This window comes from Aquarana catesbeiana, linkage group LG04 (genome assembly GCF_042186555.1).
Source record: "Aquarana catesbeiana isolate 2022-GZ linkage group LG04, ASM4218655v1, whole genome shotgun sequence".
NCBI classification, from domain to species: Eukaryota; Metazoa; Chordata; class Amphibia; order Anura; family Ranidae; genus Aquarana; species Aquarana catesbeiana.
Window position 1 is genome coordinate 326,201,323 of NC_133327.1, and position 18,133 is coordinate 326,219,455.

At 41.7% G+C, this 18,133-nt stretch overlaps 1 protein-coding gene across 3 annotated transcripts in view; it reads left to right on the forward strand.

Annotated features, from left to right (window-relative positions):
* The window catches only part of CYB5R4 (cytochrome b5 reductase 4), a 353,527-nt gene that overhangs the window by 71,825 nt on the left and 263,569 nt on the right, over nt 1-18,133 (forward strand). For all 3 annotated transcript variants that reach the window (XM_073626888.1, XM_073626886.1, XM_073626887.1), the window contains exons 3-4: nt 10,347-10,447; nt 10,834-10,918. In XM_073626888.1, the coding sequence (XP_073482989.1) occupies nt 10,347-10,447; nt 10,834-10,918 (186 nt within the window). The remainder of the gene's footprint in view (nt 1-10,346; nt 10,448-10,833; nt 10,919-18,133) is intronic.

Here is an 18,133-nt window from a genome sequence, read left to right on the forward strand (position 1 = left end):
GGGAGTGAGTGCTGATAGAGAAAGAGTTAATGAAAAGAACTGCTGCCTCTACCGATTACTACCACTAGGTGGAGTACTTAGAATGACAAGAAAACAAAGTAGATGTGGCGGTGTTCTATTGTGCAACTATCCTTAATAAGCCAAAAACTACTAATGTGAACAAAATATCCAATTAAATAAATAAAATTGTGCACTGACACATGCATAAAGGTGTACCAACATATTGTACTACATGTCTTCAAATATGCGCAAATGAAAAAAGAAAGCCCAATTCCAAACTAAAACAAAAATGAAATACACATACAATATCCGTACAAGATATGCAATCCCAAGCAACAAATAAATGTGGGACTAAATTAGTGCCAATATTTCCATAAAGGTATAAAAAAACCACATTGATTGTTTTTGTGCTAGTGAAACCTAATTTAAATATATGCATATAAAATAAATAAAAGAAATAATTGATCCCAACAATAAATGTACAAAATAAAGTGCTTCTGTGCTGGTGAAACCAATTTTTGATAATTTCCACTTTTCAAAGGTGATCATAGCATGCGTGTCTTATCCGTGCTCCTATTGTGGCTGCACTCACCGGAATTCCCCCCCCCCCCCTCCTGGGGTGTGGAGCATTGACAGTATCTGCCACTGTGTAGCACTTTGGAGGCTGGATGTTCCCCCATATAATGGCAGGTTCCACTCTTGTCTCATATATCATAAAAGCATAGAGGAAAAATTCCAAATAGTGTAATATTGTTTCAACTAATTTATTGCTTCCAAAGCATAAGAAAGGTACTCACATTCAGTAAAAAACATTAAAGCATTTGTTGCTGACACAAAAAACAGCGATCGGAAGTGATGCAGGAGCGTGTGTTGACCCTGCCCTACACGTTTCCTCACTCTGACGTCATCTGATGGCCATTTTGGGTGTGGTAATGCAGACTGAAGCCTCCAGCTGTGCATCTTATTTCATTTAGCACAGCCATTTTGATATGATTTAAGCAGACTGCAACCCGTACTATGTATTATTTTCTCGCGGCCATATTTAGTAGAATCACAGACCGAAGTCTGGATGGCCTGACTATATGCTAATTGCATTCTATCACGGGATTCGTTCATTATAAAATTAATTAAAACATAATATAAATGGTTGGACTCTCTATACCACCACTAGTAAACGATCACGTTATTTAAAATACCCTACATATAAAAATACAAAATGTATTTAATTTAAAATAAAAATAAAAACATTCAAAAAAACGCTCTAAGAGGAGAGTAGAATTTAGGAAGAAAAAGATTATTGATATAGGGGGAACCCAAGATTGAAACTAATAGAATAATTTTTAAATTTTTTAAAAAATTTGAACTTGCCACAAGATAAAATAAAAATAAAGAAAAATAATAAAAATGAAAATGAAAATAAACATAAAATATAAAAATGAAAATAAAAATAAATAATAAAAATAAAATAAAATCAATAAGAAAAATGGAATTAAATACAATATAAGAGAGTTTATTACATGTAATAGTACACATGTAACCTATGTATTAGAGTGCCGCTGCCATAAACAATATGTGGGTAGGACCACCAGAGAACTATATGTAAGGATTCGGGAACATATAAATAACATTAAGAATAGTTTTAATAAACATAGCGTTCCCAGGCATTTCAGGGACCATCATAATAGGGATCCAACATGTATGACTTTCTATGGCATAGACAAAATTAAAGGCCATTGGAGAGGGGAAAATAAGAAAATCAAAATCTCCCAAAATGAAACGAAATGGATTTTCCAATTAGACACTCTCCAACCCACAGGAATGAATATTGATGTAGATCTTAATTGTTTTTTAACAAATTTCTAGAGGTATATTTCCCTACTTAGAAGAGAGGAAATTAAGTAGGGAATATAGCCAGAAAAGGCCTTGTACACCTATTCCCCCGAGACCATAACATCTATCTTGCCAGAATTTATATCTATTTTATTTTATTTTATATTTATTTTTATTATTTTTATTTATTTTTCTTTTCTTTAATTTATCTTGTGGCAAGTTCAAATTTTTAAAAATTTTTAAAAATTATTCTATTAGTTTCAATCTTGGGCTCCCTATATCAATAATCGTTTTCTTTCTAAATTCTACTCTCCTCTTATAGCGTTTTTTTGAATGTTTTTATTTTTATTTTAAATGAAATACATTTTGTATTTTTATATGTAGGGTATTTTAAATGTGGGGTATTTTAAATACAAATCATCTTACTGCGAATCGTTTAATAAATACATTAAAATGTAAATTTACATATATACATACATATACATAAATATTGTCATAGTCTGACCTATAGTGCAGCGTGATCGTTTTACTAGTGGCGGTATAGAGAGTCCAACCATTTATATTATGTTTTAATTCATTTTATAATGAACAAATCCCGTGATAGAATGCAATTGGCATATGGTCAGGCCTTCCAGACTTCGGTCTGTGATTCTACTAAATATGGCCGTAAGAAAATAATACATAGCACGGGTTGCAGTCTGCTTAAATCATATAAAAAATGGCTGCGCTAAATGAAATAAGATGCACAGCTGGAGGCTTCGGTCTGCATTACCGCACCCAAAATGGCCGTCGCTTTAAGCACATATACATTGTACAACTGCGGACTTCGGTCTGCAATACCTTACCCAAAATGGCCACCATCACTACTAATCATTTAGGTCACGATCCATTATAAAAAGGAGATGAGGCAGGTGTGTTGTACGTGCCAGATGACGTCGGTGACGAAACGCGTAGGGCGGGGTCAACACACGCAACAAATGCTTTAATGCTTTTCCCTGAATGCGAGTACCTTTCTTATGCTTTGGAAGCAATACATTAGTTGAAACAATATTACACTATTTGGAATCCTTTTTCCTCTATGCTTTTATGATATATGAGACAAGAGTGGAAACTGCCATTATATCAGGGAACATCCAGCCTCCAAAGTGCTACACAGTGGCAGATACTGTGAATGCTCCACACCCCAGGAGGGGGGGGGGAATTCCGGTGAGTGCAGCCACAATAGGAGCACGGATAAGACACGCATGCTATGATCACCTTTGAAAAGTGGAAATTATCAAAAATTTGGTTTCACCAGCACAGAAGCACTTTATTTTGTACATTTATTGTTGGAATCATTTATTTCTTTTATTTATTTTATATGCATATATTTAAATTAGGTTTAACTAGCACAAAAACAATCAATGTGGTTTTTTATACCTCCATGGAAATATTGGCACTAATTTAGTCCCACATTTATTTGTTGCTTGGGATTGCATATCTTGTATGGATATTGTATGTTTAATTTTTGTTTTAGTTTGGAATTGGGCTTTCTTTTTTCATTTGCGCATATTTGAGGACATCTAGTACAATATGTTGGTACACCTTTATGCATGTGTCAGTGCACAATTTTATTATTTAATTGGATATTTTGTTCACATTAGTAGTTTTTTGGCTTATTAAGGATAGTTGCACAATAGAACAGCGCCACATTTACTTCGTTTTCTTGTCATTCTAGGTTTACTTCTTTGCCTGCTAAAGTGTTAATTAGAGTAAAGATCTCATTCCATGTGGGAGCTAATTGTGTGCATTCCCAGAAGACATGCAAACATTTTCCAGGAAGGGAACAGCCTCTGAAACAAGATGGTGATACATTTGGGCAGGTCCACACGCACCCAAGGCTGCCATCATCTTCAGGAGGACAGATCCCCTAAATAAATCATATGACTGATGATGATCCTCGCGGGGTGGAGCTGGGTGATGTCAGTACTAGGAAAAAGTTTTTGTCTTATGCCTGAGCTGTACCAGACCAAGTTACAAGTTATTGTCTGAAGTGCACCAGCATATGCTATTCTGAACAATGCAAACTGCCTATAGAGTACAGTAAAAAACCTTCTCCAAAGAAACAGTTCGAAAGCTAATGTGGATTACACTGGATTCAAGTCTGAAGTAGCACAGTGGAAGGAAACCTTATCAGTTATAGATCATTACTTGTTTCTTGTGAGCCCAACAGGGGTTACCAAGGACCAGTGAGGATTTCCTGAAGGGAGAGTTGCACAGAGTGCAAGACGTGTTTGACCCCTAGCAGGGGTCTTGTAAGGAGGTGAACGAGCATTGCATGTGGTGGTGGGAGCACTATGCATATGGAGGTTGTTTGAAGCAAAGAAACGCTTCACCCCTCTCCGCATGTCAGCGGAAGAAATGATCACTTTATATATTAAGATTGGACTTTTGTTTGAACACTTATATTGCACACTAGTTTGGATTTGTTTTTATTTTTATTTTTGTGTGTTTGTATACCTATGCAGTGCTGTCTCATTTACACTTTATTTCCTGTTTTTCTGTGGGACCGCATAAGTGACAGCAGCAGCAATTTCAGGTTTAAATATTTCTCTGCATAATAGCACACAACTATCCTATTTTCAATTTGCCGTTTCACGTATTGTTGTAGATTTTTTACATTTACGAAGATTAGACCACATAGAGCCCTACTTGTAAACCCAGTTCAGCTTCCTATCTTAAAGTGGTTGTAGACCCTTACAGACCACTTTTTACTAGAGGTAAGCCTATAATAAGGCTTACCTGTAGCTACCCCGTATATCTCCTAAACCTGCACGGTTGAGAAGAATGGATAAGGAGGAAGAAAAGAGAAAGTAGTGAAGGTGATGAAATATGAAGGCATCAGAAAGTTACCTGGGGTAGAGTGGTTGTAGTCTGTTAGAGAGGTTGTGGGAGTTTTTGTATGTAGGTCTTCCAGGGTTCCCATACCATATTGTGCTTTTCTCTAGTGGACTGGAGAATACTGACCATTTTTTCTTGAACCATCACCCATGATATTTTTCTTTTAAATGCATTTAGGGACACTGTAGGCTGTTTCCATGCTCAGGCTATCGTGATTTTAGTGCCCAGGAAAATGAAGTGTATGAGTGTCCGGAGAGGCTTGGGACAACCTATTGGACTGCCGTTCAGTAGGGCAATCTCCGGGGTTTTTGGTACTGGTAATACCGGTCAGTTTACGCAATAAGGAAAATACCTTGTTCCATAGGCCCCGAATACGGGGACACTCCCACAATATGTGATATAGGGATCCAGTCAGCCCACAACCCCTAAAACATAGTGGGGAAGAGCCTGGAAAAATCCTAGCCACATGTAGGGGTACGTTATACCAACGCGTGAGTATTTTGGTGTTTGCCTCAGTAAGAGTGACATTGGTTATGCCCTTAAAGGCTTTCTGGAATTTGGAGAACCACGTGTTTGCATTCCAAGAGACCTTAAGATCTTGTTCCCACCCCATTGCATATGATGGTTTCTCGGTATTCTCCGTAAGTGAAGTGTAAATCTTAGATATTCCCCCCCTCTGAAACATGACTCCAGAGCACCATTGTTTGTATGCTATTATATGCAGAGGTTCAGGTTTTGAGGACCATAAAGATAAGATAAAGTGTCGGGTTTGATGTGGATGAAATCTTTCAGAGGATGGCATATCCAGGTTCCTACTGCAATAGCCCGCCGTAAGTGGGCCCATGTGGCAGAGGAAGTGACCAATACGGAATAATCCCTTGTTTGTCCATCACTGAAACGCCCTGATATCTTGGCCTGGGGGAAAGCTGGGGTTGTGGAAAATGTGCGCTAAGGGGTGAAGCTCAGATATTAGATTGGGAGATTTGTATAAGATGTCACATGAAGTGCGATAAGGCCGGAGCCATTATAGGGGGTCTGTGTTTATGGGGGTGCCAAGCTAGGTAGTCGAAAGTGTGTAATGGAATAGCTTGCCTCTCCTTGTCTACCCAATTTGGCCTATTACCCTGTGAGTATATGATCGAGAACTGGGATAATTGGGCTACTTGGTAGTACCTCCATATATCCGGCAGACCCAGCCCCCCTTGTGTGCGTCTTCTAAGGAGCACACTTTTGGGGCAACGATAACCCTTATTACCCCATATGAATCGTATTATCTGGGATTGAAATTTTTGCAAAGGCCTTAGGATCGGGATTGGTAGGGATCGGATAAAGTATAGGCTCCTAGGAAATAGGGTCATTTTTACTGCATTTATTTTGCCTAACCAGGACAGATTACCCCTTCCCCAACATGCTAGATCCTCCTTCAGCTTTCTGTACAAGGGGGGGGGGTAATTGGCATTATATTGCAGGTCCATACTATCTGTCAGTTTGATGCCCACATATGGGATTGAGGAAGGTTCCCAGGTAAATGTGAAGTGGTTTTTGAGATCCTCTACCGTAAATGTTGGGGTAGTGACATTCAGAGCTACTGATTTGGCCATGTTGACTCAATCCTGAAACCTTGCTAAATTCCTGAAGGAGTTTGAAAAGATGGGGGGAGGTAAGGAAGAGCAGCAGATCATCGGCAACCAAGGCGCATTTGTGTACATGGGGACGGCATTTAACCCCATGAATATCTGGGTGGTTTCTTATGGCTGTGGCTAGGGTCTCAATTGCTATGGCAAAGATGATGAGAGAAAGGGGGCATCCCTGTCTTGTGCCTCTATGTATCGAGAAAGGGATGGAATAGTGGCCCTGAAGTTTAACTTGGGCGCTCGGGTTGGTGTATAAATTCCTTAGTAATTGTATGAAGTTAGGACCCAACCCCCTTCTGCATAGCACTTCAAATAGATAAGGCCACTCTACGGTGTCAAACACTTTTTGAAGATCCCGTAATAGTAGGAATCCTTTCTGAGAGGGCCCCCCATCCCATTTTGATTTCAGCAGGGAGATGACGTCTACCGCTCTGCCGATCTGATTGGGACCTTGCCTCCCCAGGATGAAGCCTACCTGGTCCTTGTGAATGTAGCCCCAATAAAATCCGAAAGTATATTGGCCATGATTTTGGTTAATATTTTGACATCATTATTGATCAATGAAATGGGTCTATAGTTGCTCACTTCAGAGCTGTCTTTATCTGGCTTGGGGATGACGGACACGTAAGCCAGGTTGGTGGAGCTGTTCAGGGAAGAACTACCCCGCAGGGCGTTGTAGAAATGCGTCATCTGGGGAGATATCGTTGTTGCAAAGGTTTTGTAGTTACAGGTGGAAAATCCATCTGGGCCTGGGCCCTCTTGAGGTTTTTAATTACTCCTAAAACTTCTGTTTCAGTAATTGGTTCATCGAGCTGCTTGCTATGTTCCTGTTTCAATGTAGGGAGAGGGATTTCGTCTAGAAAGTCGGTGAGGATATGCGGCCTGGGTGACACCTTTGATTTGTATAAGCCTGCATAAAAATCTTGGAACGCTGTAAGCGTGCCTGTGGCATTGTGTACTTTGGGGTAGGAGAATGTTCTGGGTTTGGGTGTCAGTTTTCAAGCCAGACCAGGCCCTATCTTATCTTTGTGAAGATAAAAACATGCATTGGACCATCGAAGGCTTTTTTCTGCTTGGGTGGTTAGCGCTAAGTTCAGGGCGACTCTGCTGGTTTCCAACAGGGCTCTCAAATCAGTTGTGGGGTTTGTGTTTTGGAGAGTTTCTGAAATTCCTGTTTTAGTCTGTCTAGGTCAGCTCGTCTTTCCCTTTTGAATTTGGTGGAGATTTGGATTATATTGCCCCGTAGTACCGCTTTATGTGCGGCCCAGAGTGTTACAGAGGAGACGTCACCATTGTCGTTAACCCTAAAGTACTCTTTAATTTCTTTGTCCAGAATGATGGATTGGACCGGATCGCTCAGCAGTGATTCATTTAATCGCCAACGAAAAGTACCATCCGATTTCAAACGGAGTTCAAGGAATACTGCTGAGTGGTCAGACAATGGTGAGTCCCTGATGAATGCTCTAGTGGCCTGGGGAATAGAGGAGGCAGCTTCAAAAATGTGGTCAATCCTTGCAAAGGTTTGGTGGGGTGCTGAGTAGTGGGTGTAATACTTCATCGTGGGGTTAAGTTCTCTCCAAATGTCCAATGTGTAGGGTTTTGGCTATCTTTAAGCTCTGTTAGGGGGTCGGAGCAGTCTGGAGCGACCGTTTCTTGACATATCTAGCATTTGGTCTAAAGCTACGTTCGAATCACCCCCCATGACTATTGTACCTACTAAGTGTGGGGATAGGGTTTCTAGAGTGGAGGTAAAAAAACCTGGCCTGATTTTGATTTGGTGTATAATAGGAGATGAACGTGTATAGGGTCCCATTCACGGAGCTGGATAGTAGGATATACAGTTATACATCGACACAATTCTAATCTTTTTGGCTCTATACACCACCATAATGGATTTGAAATGAAACGAACAAGATGTGCTTTAACTGCAGACTTTCAGCTTTAATTTGAGGGTATTTACATCCAAATCAGATGAACGGTGTAAGAATTACAACAGTTTGTATATGTGCCTCCCACTTTTTAAGGGACCAAAAGTAATGGGACAGATTAACAATCATCCATCAAACTTTCACTTTTTAATGGTTGCAAATCCTTTGCAGTCAATTACAGCCTGAAGTCTGGAACGCATAGACATCACCAGACACTGGGTTTCATCTCTGGTGATGCTCTGCCAGGCCTCTACTGCAACTGTTTTCAGTTCCTGTTTGTTCTTGGGGCATTTTCCCTTCAGTTTTGTCTTCAAGTGAAATGCACGCTCAATCAGATTCAGGTCAGGTGATTGACTTGGCCATTGCATAACATTTCACTCCTCCTTGGTAGAGAAGGCGACAGCTTTAGACAGGAAGATACCCACCCCTTTAGTTTTGTCTTCGGCGTTCGCCAGAAAAAATTGCGGGAATCTAGTGTGGACAAACAAGGATTTATAAGACCGGGGGAAGTGAGTCTCCTGGAGTAGAAGTACCTCCGTCTGCTGGGAGGATGCATTTTGGAAATGTTTCCAATGCTTCAGAGGGGAGTTCAGGCCCTGTACATTAGGGGAAGCTATTCGAATGGATGGAACCTTCCCATCATGTGGTGTCATGGATCAGAGGGGGGGTAAAAGCATCACTGAGTGGAGACCTACCTTCCACCATGCAATTTCAGTCGGGAACCACTGTAGATCGCGTAAGGAGACTACCACTCTTCTGGAACACCAATTCATGGATCTTCTCTGATGCCTGGGAAAGTAAAAATAAGAGTAAGTGGGGAGGGGGATAGGAAAGAAAAGTGAGAGAAAGAAAATGAAGGTAAAGTGCCGTGGATGGAAGAGAAGACTGTCAAGAGGGGGGTGCGGGTATGGACCCCTCCGTCTGGACAGGGTTCTCCGGCGTTGAATAGTGAGAGGGGAGAGATCCACGAAAATTTGGACAGGATGAGCCTGAATGCATAGTTGCTCTGCTTTTCTGGCCAGGCACATGATCTCTTCCTTGACCCCATAGAAGTGTGGTTTGACCACCACATCTCTGGGCAGTCCATCCGATCAAGGGGGTTGAAGCGCTCTTTGAGCCCTATTCAGCTCCAAATGATGATCCTGGATGTTTGGGATAATTTCTTTGATAAAGGATTTGACTGCTTGGTGGGTATCCTTTTACTGCTTTCAGGAGTCCTCTAATGCGAAAATTATAACGCCTGGAGCGGGTCTCCAGGTCGTCAATTTTAGAGATGGCAGTGTCAAGTTGATCCTGCAAATCCTGGATGCGGGCCGTATTCTGGTTTGCTCTGGATATTGTTTGTTCCACTTTTTGTTCTGTGGCCTCTATACTAGAGCCTAGGTTCTGCAGGTCTGCTTGTATGGTGGAGGTAAATTGGGAAGCCGTTTGTGCCAGGCCCCTGGACAGCATCTTAGAGAAGGCATCAATCAGTGTTGTAATGTCCAGAAGACCTGCGGGTGACAGGGGGCTGAGCATGGCAGACATGGCAGGGCTATTTTCAGGAAGACCTGGGGTGGCTATGAGTTCATCCAGGATCCTTTCTAATAATGACTCTGTGGACGCTGGGGATAGAATGTTGGGGAATAGATTACTCCCTGTTATTGGCTCGCGACCCTGCAGAGGATCTGCCAATGCTCCTTACACTGTGGCTGCGTCCATCTCCCATCCCCTCTCCTCCTCCATATGTAATGGGCACCATTTTAGAAATCTCCTCAGCTGACAGGCCAAATCCGGGGTGACGGGAGACGTCCCTCTTCACCGTTTCTGAAGACCTGGAATTGTTCCCGGGCTGTTCCAGTGTCCGGGTCCTGTGTTGGGTAAGCCACGGGAGAGGTGCGGGTGCTCTGGCTAGCGATCGCTGTGTGGCCGGGGAAACCGGAGGGGGACGGAGTTCTGAGTCTAAGCATCCATCTCGGATGCCCTGCGCTTGCGCACTCCCTCTTGTATTAAATTAAAGTAAATATGATAATATATTGGTGATGTACTTTATATAATTGAGTAGCAGGTCATTTATGTATTTTATTTGTTACAGGGCTTGTATATAATGTCACTCCTTACATGGAATATCATCCAGGAGGTGAAGACGAGTTAATGAAGGCAGCAGGAGCAGATGGTACACAACTTTTTGATGAGGTACACAGATAACATATGTCTTTTACATTTAAATTGTATGTTATTGTTTTGATGTCAGTATTTGCATTGTTACCGTTCACAATTCAAAGTGACTATTTTTGTCAAAAAGAAAGAAAGCTGCCAGCAAGTATAAAATAACATAACCGCAGCAACTTTCATTCCCCTCCGCTAGAGCAGGATATTCAGAATAGAAAAAGCTCCAGCACTTGCTGGTAATGACCAAGCTTCCCCCACTCCTTTATTTCATACATATTCTTTTTGATAATAAGGCAGCCTGTTATTGTGATTGTCATAATGATGTTTACTGTATTTACTCATTTGTACTGAAAGTTCCCTTTCTTACAGATTTGATACAGCGTATGATATGAGATGTTTATGTTTAATAGGTTCATCGTTGGGTCAACTATGAATCCATGCTGAAAGAGTGCCTAATTGGGAGGATGGCTGTCAAACACGCTTCATTGTTGAAAGGTAATGATAGAATAGGTCACTCTTGAAAATATAAAGTCCCATATAGTGTAGTATTTTAAGATAAATGTTAGGCTTTATTCAGCTTTAACACATCATACAGGGTACTCACACAGTAGACAGTGAACAGTACAATGCATCCGGACGAGCGGCGAACTCGTACATTGCTAACAGTGGGCGGTGCCTGTCCCATAGGGACAGGCACCACCCACTGTTAGCAGTGTACGAGTTATGGGACAGGCACCGCCCACTGTTAGCAGTGTATGAGTTCGCCGCTCGTCCGGATGCATTGTACCGTTGACTGTCTACTGTGTGAGTACCCTGTATGATGTGTTAAAGCTGAATAAAGCCTAACATTTATCTTAAAATACTACACTATATGGGACTTTATCTCTTCATTTTACCATGATGTTTCCTACGGATCTGAGGTCTGATTAATTGGCAGCACATCACCTAGGACCCCCCTGCATAGGAGACACCAATAGCGTTTGCTGTTCTATGCTGTAACCTCAGTATAGTGAGGTAAGAGGCCATTGCCCACCACTTAAGGATTGCTGCATGGATATTAACCTGGTTTACACTTCACAGTCACCACTCTTCTGAAGTTATGCTACTGAAATCCATTTGTTATCTGCATGTCATGATTGTGTGACACCACTAAAGAGACATTGAAGTTGACTTTTGCTGCACTAAGGCACTTTTATCTGAACTGTATTATTGGAATTTTGAGCACCCCTGTTAATAGCTGGACACTTATTGCATGATGCACCATTTTTAAGATCACTTTGGCTATCCATTGTTACATTGTATGATTTGTCAATTTCTCTAAATAATTTTTTTTTGTTTTTATGGCATTGAGGTTTCTAGTCACATACTTAAGATACTTAGCACGGTTGATTATACTGTATTTATTTCTGGATATATATGCACAGCACTTTATATTGGTTTTAAATGTCTTAGAGGCAATCACTCGTTTTTTGGAGATTATATATATTTTTTTTGATACTATTACTTGATTACTGGATTGTATATTTTCAACACAATTTCACTGCTCAGTCATATTGTGTTACACATTGCAATACATATTTTTTGGGCTAGGTCCCAATTTTGTATTTAAAAATTTTTTTTTTTTTTTTTTTCTCATTTGGATTGTTTGCTTTGGCACTTACCACTTGCTTATTCACCTAGTGCTACATTTGCCATCAAGGGCTGAACCATCACCCCTTACTGTAGTGTAGGCAGGAGCTCATACCCAGCACACCCAGCTACTTTATTTGACCTCAGGATTAGCGCAGCACCAACCCCCACCATCTCTAATTGTCATGAATCTGCTACCTTTTGGAGGCAGGATCATCTCCCTCTTTCTAATGTTCTCACAGGCTGCCCCTCAAGTGACTCTAAATACCCGAGCTTACACCACTCCATCTAAAGTAGTAGTGATCAACTGGAAACTGAGGAAGTGTAATCCCCAATACCTCCAGAGGTTCTCACAATATCAGCGCATTTTCAGGCCTCAGCACAGCATATCGCAATGCACACTGAGGAAGTTGGAGTACAATAACAACAGCATTGGTGTCAAAGGACACAATAACCCCCCCCCCACTTTGATGTCAGTGGATGCAATAATAACCCCAACTTTGAAGTCAGTGGACTCAATAATAACCCCCAACAATGATGTCAGTGAACATGGAGGAGGTGGAATCCATATGGGTAGAGTTCCAAAGGGATTAATTTGAGGGGAAAATAATACTGGGAGTATGCTATAGGCCCCCTAACCTGAGGAAGGAGGGGGAGACTGATCTCTTATAACAATTTGGATTAGCAGCAAGGATGGGAAATGTTATTTTAATTATCCAGACATAGGCTGGGCAGAGGGCACCACGCATTCGTTTAAGGTTTGCCAGTTCCTACATGTCTTGCAGGACAATTTCATGGGTCAGATGGTAGACGCACCAACTAGAAACAAATTGTTACTAGATCTACCGATTACCAACAATACAGACCTGATCACGGATGTGTAAATACGGGGCAATTTAGGAAACCGCAATCACAGGTCATTGGCTTCAGTATAAATCACACAAATTGGAAACTTAAGAGGAATACAAAGACTCTGAATTTCAAAAGAGCCAACTTCCCTAAACTATGAACCTTGCTAGAAGATATAAATTGGGATAAAATCTTAGGAACACGGAGGAGAGATGTTTTTTTTTAAGAGCATATTAAATAAGGGCATTAACCAGTGCAGCCCATTGGGAAATAAGTTTAAAAAAAGCGAACAAAAGTCCTGGATGGCTTAACTCCAACGTAAAATGCATATAAAAGCAAAGGAGAAGGCCTTCAAAAAAATACAAGGCTGAGATATCATCATCAGCATTCAGACTTTACAAAGAATGCAACAAGAAATGTAAGGGTGCAATTAGGACGGCTAAGATAGTACACGAATGACACGGAGCAGAGCAAAAATAATCCCAAGAAATTCTTTAAGTATATAAACAGTAAAAAAGGGAGGACAAACCATATTGGCCCCATAAAGAATGAGGAAGGACATCTGATTACAAAGGATGGGGAGATGGTGAAGGTATTGAATTTATTCTTCTCAGTCTTCACGAGGGAATCGGGGGGGCTTCAGTAACCAAAACTGCAGTGTTTATCCTCGTGACATATCACAGGAAGCACCTCCATGGTTAACAGAGGACATAATTAAAATTAGACTTGGGAAACTTAACATTAATAAATCACCGGGATCAGATGGCTTGCATCCAAGGGTACTTTGGGAACTCAGTCAAGTAATTGCCAGACCATTGTTCCTAATTTTTACTGCCAGTCTACTGACTGGAATGGTACCAGCTGATTGGAGAAATGCTAATGTAGCATCAATATTTAAAAAGGGCCCAAAATACACCCCTGGGAATTACAGACTGGTTAGCCTAACGTCAATAGCATGCAATCTCTTGGAGGGGATGATAAGGGACTATATACAAGATTTTAGTAATGAAAACGGTATTATTAGCATTCATTAGCGTGGATTCATGAAGAATCGTTCTTGCCAAACCAATCTGTTAACCTTCTACGAGGAGGTGAGTTGCCATCTAGATAAAGGAAGGCCCGTAGACGTGGTCTATCTGGATTTTGCAAAAGCATTTGGCACAGTTCCCCATAAACGTTTACTATACAAAATAAGTTCCGTTGGCATGGGCCATAGGGTGCGCACATGGATTGAAAACTGGGTACAAGGACGAGCGCAGAGGGTGGTAATAAATGGGGAGTACTCAGAATGGTCAAGGTTGGGTAGTGGGGTTCCACAGGGTTCTGTGCTGGGACCAATCCTATTTAATTAGTTCATAAACGGCCTGGAAGATGGGGTAAACAGTTCAATCTCAGTATTTGCGGACGATTCTAAGCTAAGCAGGGCAATAACTTCTCTGCAGGATGTAGAAACCTTGCAAAAAGATCTGAACAAATTAATGGGGTGGGCAACTACATGGCAATGAGGTTTAATGTAGAAAAATGTAAGATGATGCTTTTGGGTGGCAAAAATATGAATTCAATCTACTCACTAGCGAGTGAACCTCTGGGGGAATCTAGGTTGGAAAAGGACCTGGGGGTCCTAGTAGATAATAGGATCAGCAATGGCATGCAATGCCAAGCTGCTGCTAACAAAGCAAACAGAATATTGGCATGCGTTAAAAAGGGGATTAACTCCAGAGACAAAGCAATAATTTTCCCATTCTAAAAGACTCTGGTCCGGCCACACCTGGAGTATGCTGCCCAGTTCTGGGCACCAGTCCTCAGGTAGGCTGTACTGGAAATGGAGCAAGTATAAAGAAGGGCAACAAAGCTAATAAAGGGTCTGGAGGATATTAGTTATGAAGAAAGGTTGCGAGCACTGAACTTATTCGTTCTGGACAAGAGACGCTTGAGAGGGGATATGATTTCAATTTACAGATACCATATTGGTGATCCCACAATAGAGATAAAACTTTTTTGCGGAATGGAGTTTAACAAGACACGTGGCCACTCATTAAAATTAGAAGAAAAGAGGTTTAACATTAAACTACAGAGAGGGTTCTCTACAGTAAGAGTAGCAAGGATATGGAATTCCCTTCCACAGGCGGTGGTCTCAGTGCGGGGCATTGATAATTTCAAAAAACTATTAGATAAGCACCTGAATGACTGCAACATACAGGGATATACAAGGTAATACTGACATATAATCACACACATAGGTTGGACTTGTGTCTTTTATTTCAACCTCACCTACTATGTAACTATGTAACAAGCATGGTCAGATATATTGCACTCAGCCTCAGTCAGCTTGCAACAACCCATTCCTTCTGGTAGACACCCACTTTCTCAAGTATCCGTCAGGAACCATGAATCAGACTGAGATAGAAGTGCAGTAAAAATCACGCTATTTAATAAAATGGTAAAATGGTGTAAACAGAGCAAACGTAATCAAAACATATCTAGAGTTCGGTAACCAGGATGGGTAGCCAGAACAAGCCAGAGAAACAGGAGTCCAGAGATCAGTGAAGTCGGGTGCATCAAACAGGATCAGGAACCAGAAGGGAAATCAGCCAAACAAGTCTTTCACAGGAAAACACAGCAGAGAGAGTCCAGATATGTTGACCAAGGAAAGGGCACAGAAGATCTGATCTACAGTGGGGACGGAAAGTATTCAGACCCCCTTAAATTTTTCACTCTTTGTTATATTGCAGCCATTTGCTAAAATCATTTAAGTTCATTTTTTTTCCTCATTAATGTACACAAAGCACCCCATATTGACAGAAAAACACAGAATTGTTGACATTTTTGCAGATTTATTAAAAAAGAAAAACTGAAATATCACATGGTCCTAAGTATTCAGACCCTTTGCTATGACACTCATATATTTAACTCAGGTGCTATCCATTTCTTCTGATCATCCTTGAGATGATTCTACTCCTTCATTTGAGTCCATCTGTGTTTGATTATACTGATTGAACTTGATTAGGAAAGCCACACACCTCTCTACATAAGATCTTACAGCTCACAGTGCATGTCAGAGTAAATGAGAATCATGAGGTCAAAGGAACTGCCTGAAGAGCTCAGAGACAGAATTGTGGCAAGGCACAGATCTGGCCAAGGTTACAAAAACATTTCTGCACTTGAGGTTCCTAAGAGCACAGTGGCCTCCATAATCCTTAAATGGAAGACGTTTGGGACAACCAGAACCCTTCCTAGAGCTGGCCTTCTGGTCAAACTGAGCTATCGGGGAGAGGAGCCTTGGTGAGAGAGGTAAAGAAGAACCCAAAGATCACTGTGGCTGAGCTCCAGAGATGCAGTCGGGAGATGGGAGAAAGTTGTAGAAAGTCAATCATCACTGCAGCCCTCCACCAGTCGGGGCTTTATGGCAGAGTGGCCCGGCGGAAGCCTCTCCTCAGTGCAAGACACATGAAAGCCCGCATGGAGTTTGCTAAAAAACACCTGAAGGACTCCAAGATGGTGAGAAATAAGATTCTCTGGTCTGATGAGACCAATATAGAACTTTTTGGCCTTAATTCTAAGCGGTATGTGTGGAGAAAACCAGGCACTGCTCATCACCTGTCCAATACAGTCCCAACAGTGAAGCAGGGTGGTGGCAGCATCATGCTGTGGGGGTGTTTTTCAGCTGCAGGGACAGGACGACTGGTTGCAATCAAGGGAAAGATGAATGCGGCCAAGTACAGGGATATCCTGGACGCAAACCTTCTCCGGGGTGCTCAGGATCTCAGACTGGGCTGAAGGTTTACCTTCCAACAAGACAATGACCCTAAGCACACAGCTAAAATAACGAAGGAATGGCTTCACAACAACTCAGTGACTGTTCTTGAATGGCCCAGCCAGAGCCCTGACTTAAACCCAATTGAGCATCTCTGGAGAGACCTAAAAATGGCTGTCCACCAACGTTTACCATCCAACCTGACCGAACTGGAGAGGATCTGCAAGGAGGAATGTTAGAGGATCCCCAAATCCAGGTGTGAAAAACTTGTTGCATCTTTCCCAAAAAGACTCATGGCTGTATTAGATCAAAAGGGTGCTTCTACTAAATACTGAGCAAAGGGTCTGAATACTTAGGACCATGTGATATTTCAGTTTTTCTTTTTAATAAATCTGCAAAAATGTCAACAATTCTGTGTTTTTCTGTCAAAATGGGGTGCTGTGTGTACATTAATGAGGAAAAAAATGAACTTAAGTGTTTTTAGCAAATGGCTGCAATATAACAAAGAGTGAAAAATTTATGGGGGTCTGAATACTTTTCGTCCCCACTGTATGCAGTTTAAATAGCTAGCAGAGCTAGCTGACGAGCAGGAAATGAAGACCAGGTGAGTGACTGTGAATTGAAGAGTGCTGACAATTAACCAACAGCTGAGCACAGAGGTCTGAAAAGGAAGGGCTGAGCCCAGCACTGACAGTACCCCCTCCTTAACGACTCCTCCCCCTCGGAGGACCACCAGGTTTGAGGGAAGAATGTCTATGGAAAACACGAAAGATGACCGGAGCATGTACATCCAAGGTTGAAACCCAAGAGCGTTCCTCCGGACCATACCCTTTCCAATGAACCAGGTACTGTATGCTCCCACGGAACCTATGGGAATCAATGATAGATGGTATCTCATACTCCTCATGGCTCTCAATCTGAACAGGGTGAGGACGTGGTACCGATGTGGTGAAGAGGTTGCATACCAAAGTTTTTAATAAGGAGACATGAAATACATTTGAAATACACATATTAGAAGGAAGGTCTAAAGCGTAAGCCACTGGGTTGATCCCACAGAGAATTTGGAAAGGCCCAATAAACCATGGTGCCAGTTTTAATAAGGCAACACGGAGTCGGAGGTTGCAGGATGACCCTGTCCCCAACTTGGTAGGAAGGTGCAGGTAGGCGTCTGCGGTCAGCATGGAGTCTGTACCTATCATGGGCACGTTTCAAGGACTCTTGGACCTGTACCCAAGTGGAACGAAGACCACAGAGATGCTCCTCCAATGCAGGAATGCTCTGAGGAACAAATGAGTCAGGCAACATGGATGGTTGGAAACCATAATTCGCCATGAATGGAGACAATCTGGAAGTGGTATTGACAGCAATATTGTGAGCAAACTCTGCCCAAGGTAAGAGGTCTGACCAGTTGTTATGGTGTTCAGAAATGTAGCAATGTAAAAACTGCTCCAAGGACTTGTTGGCTCGTTCTGCGGCCC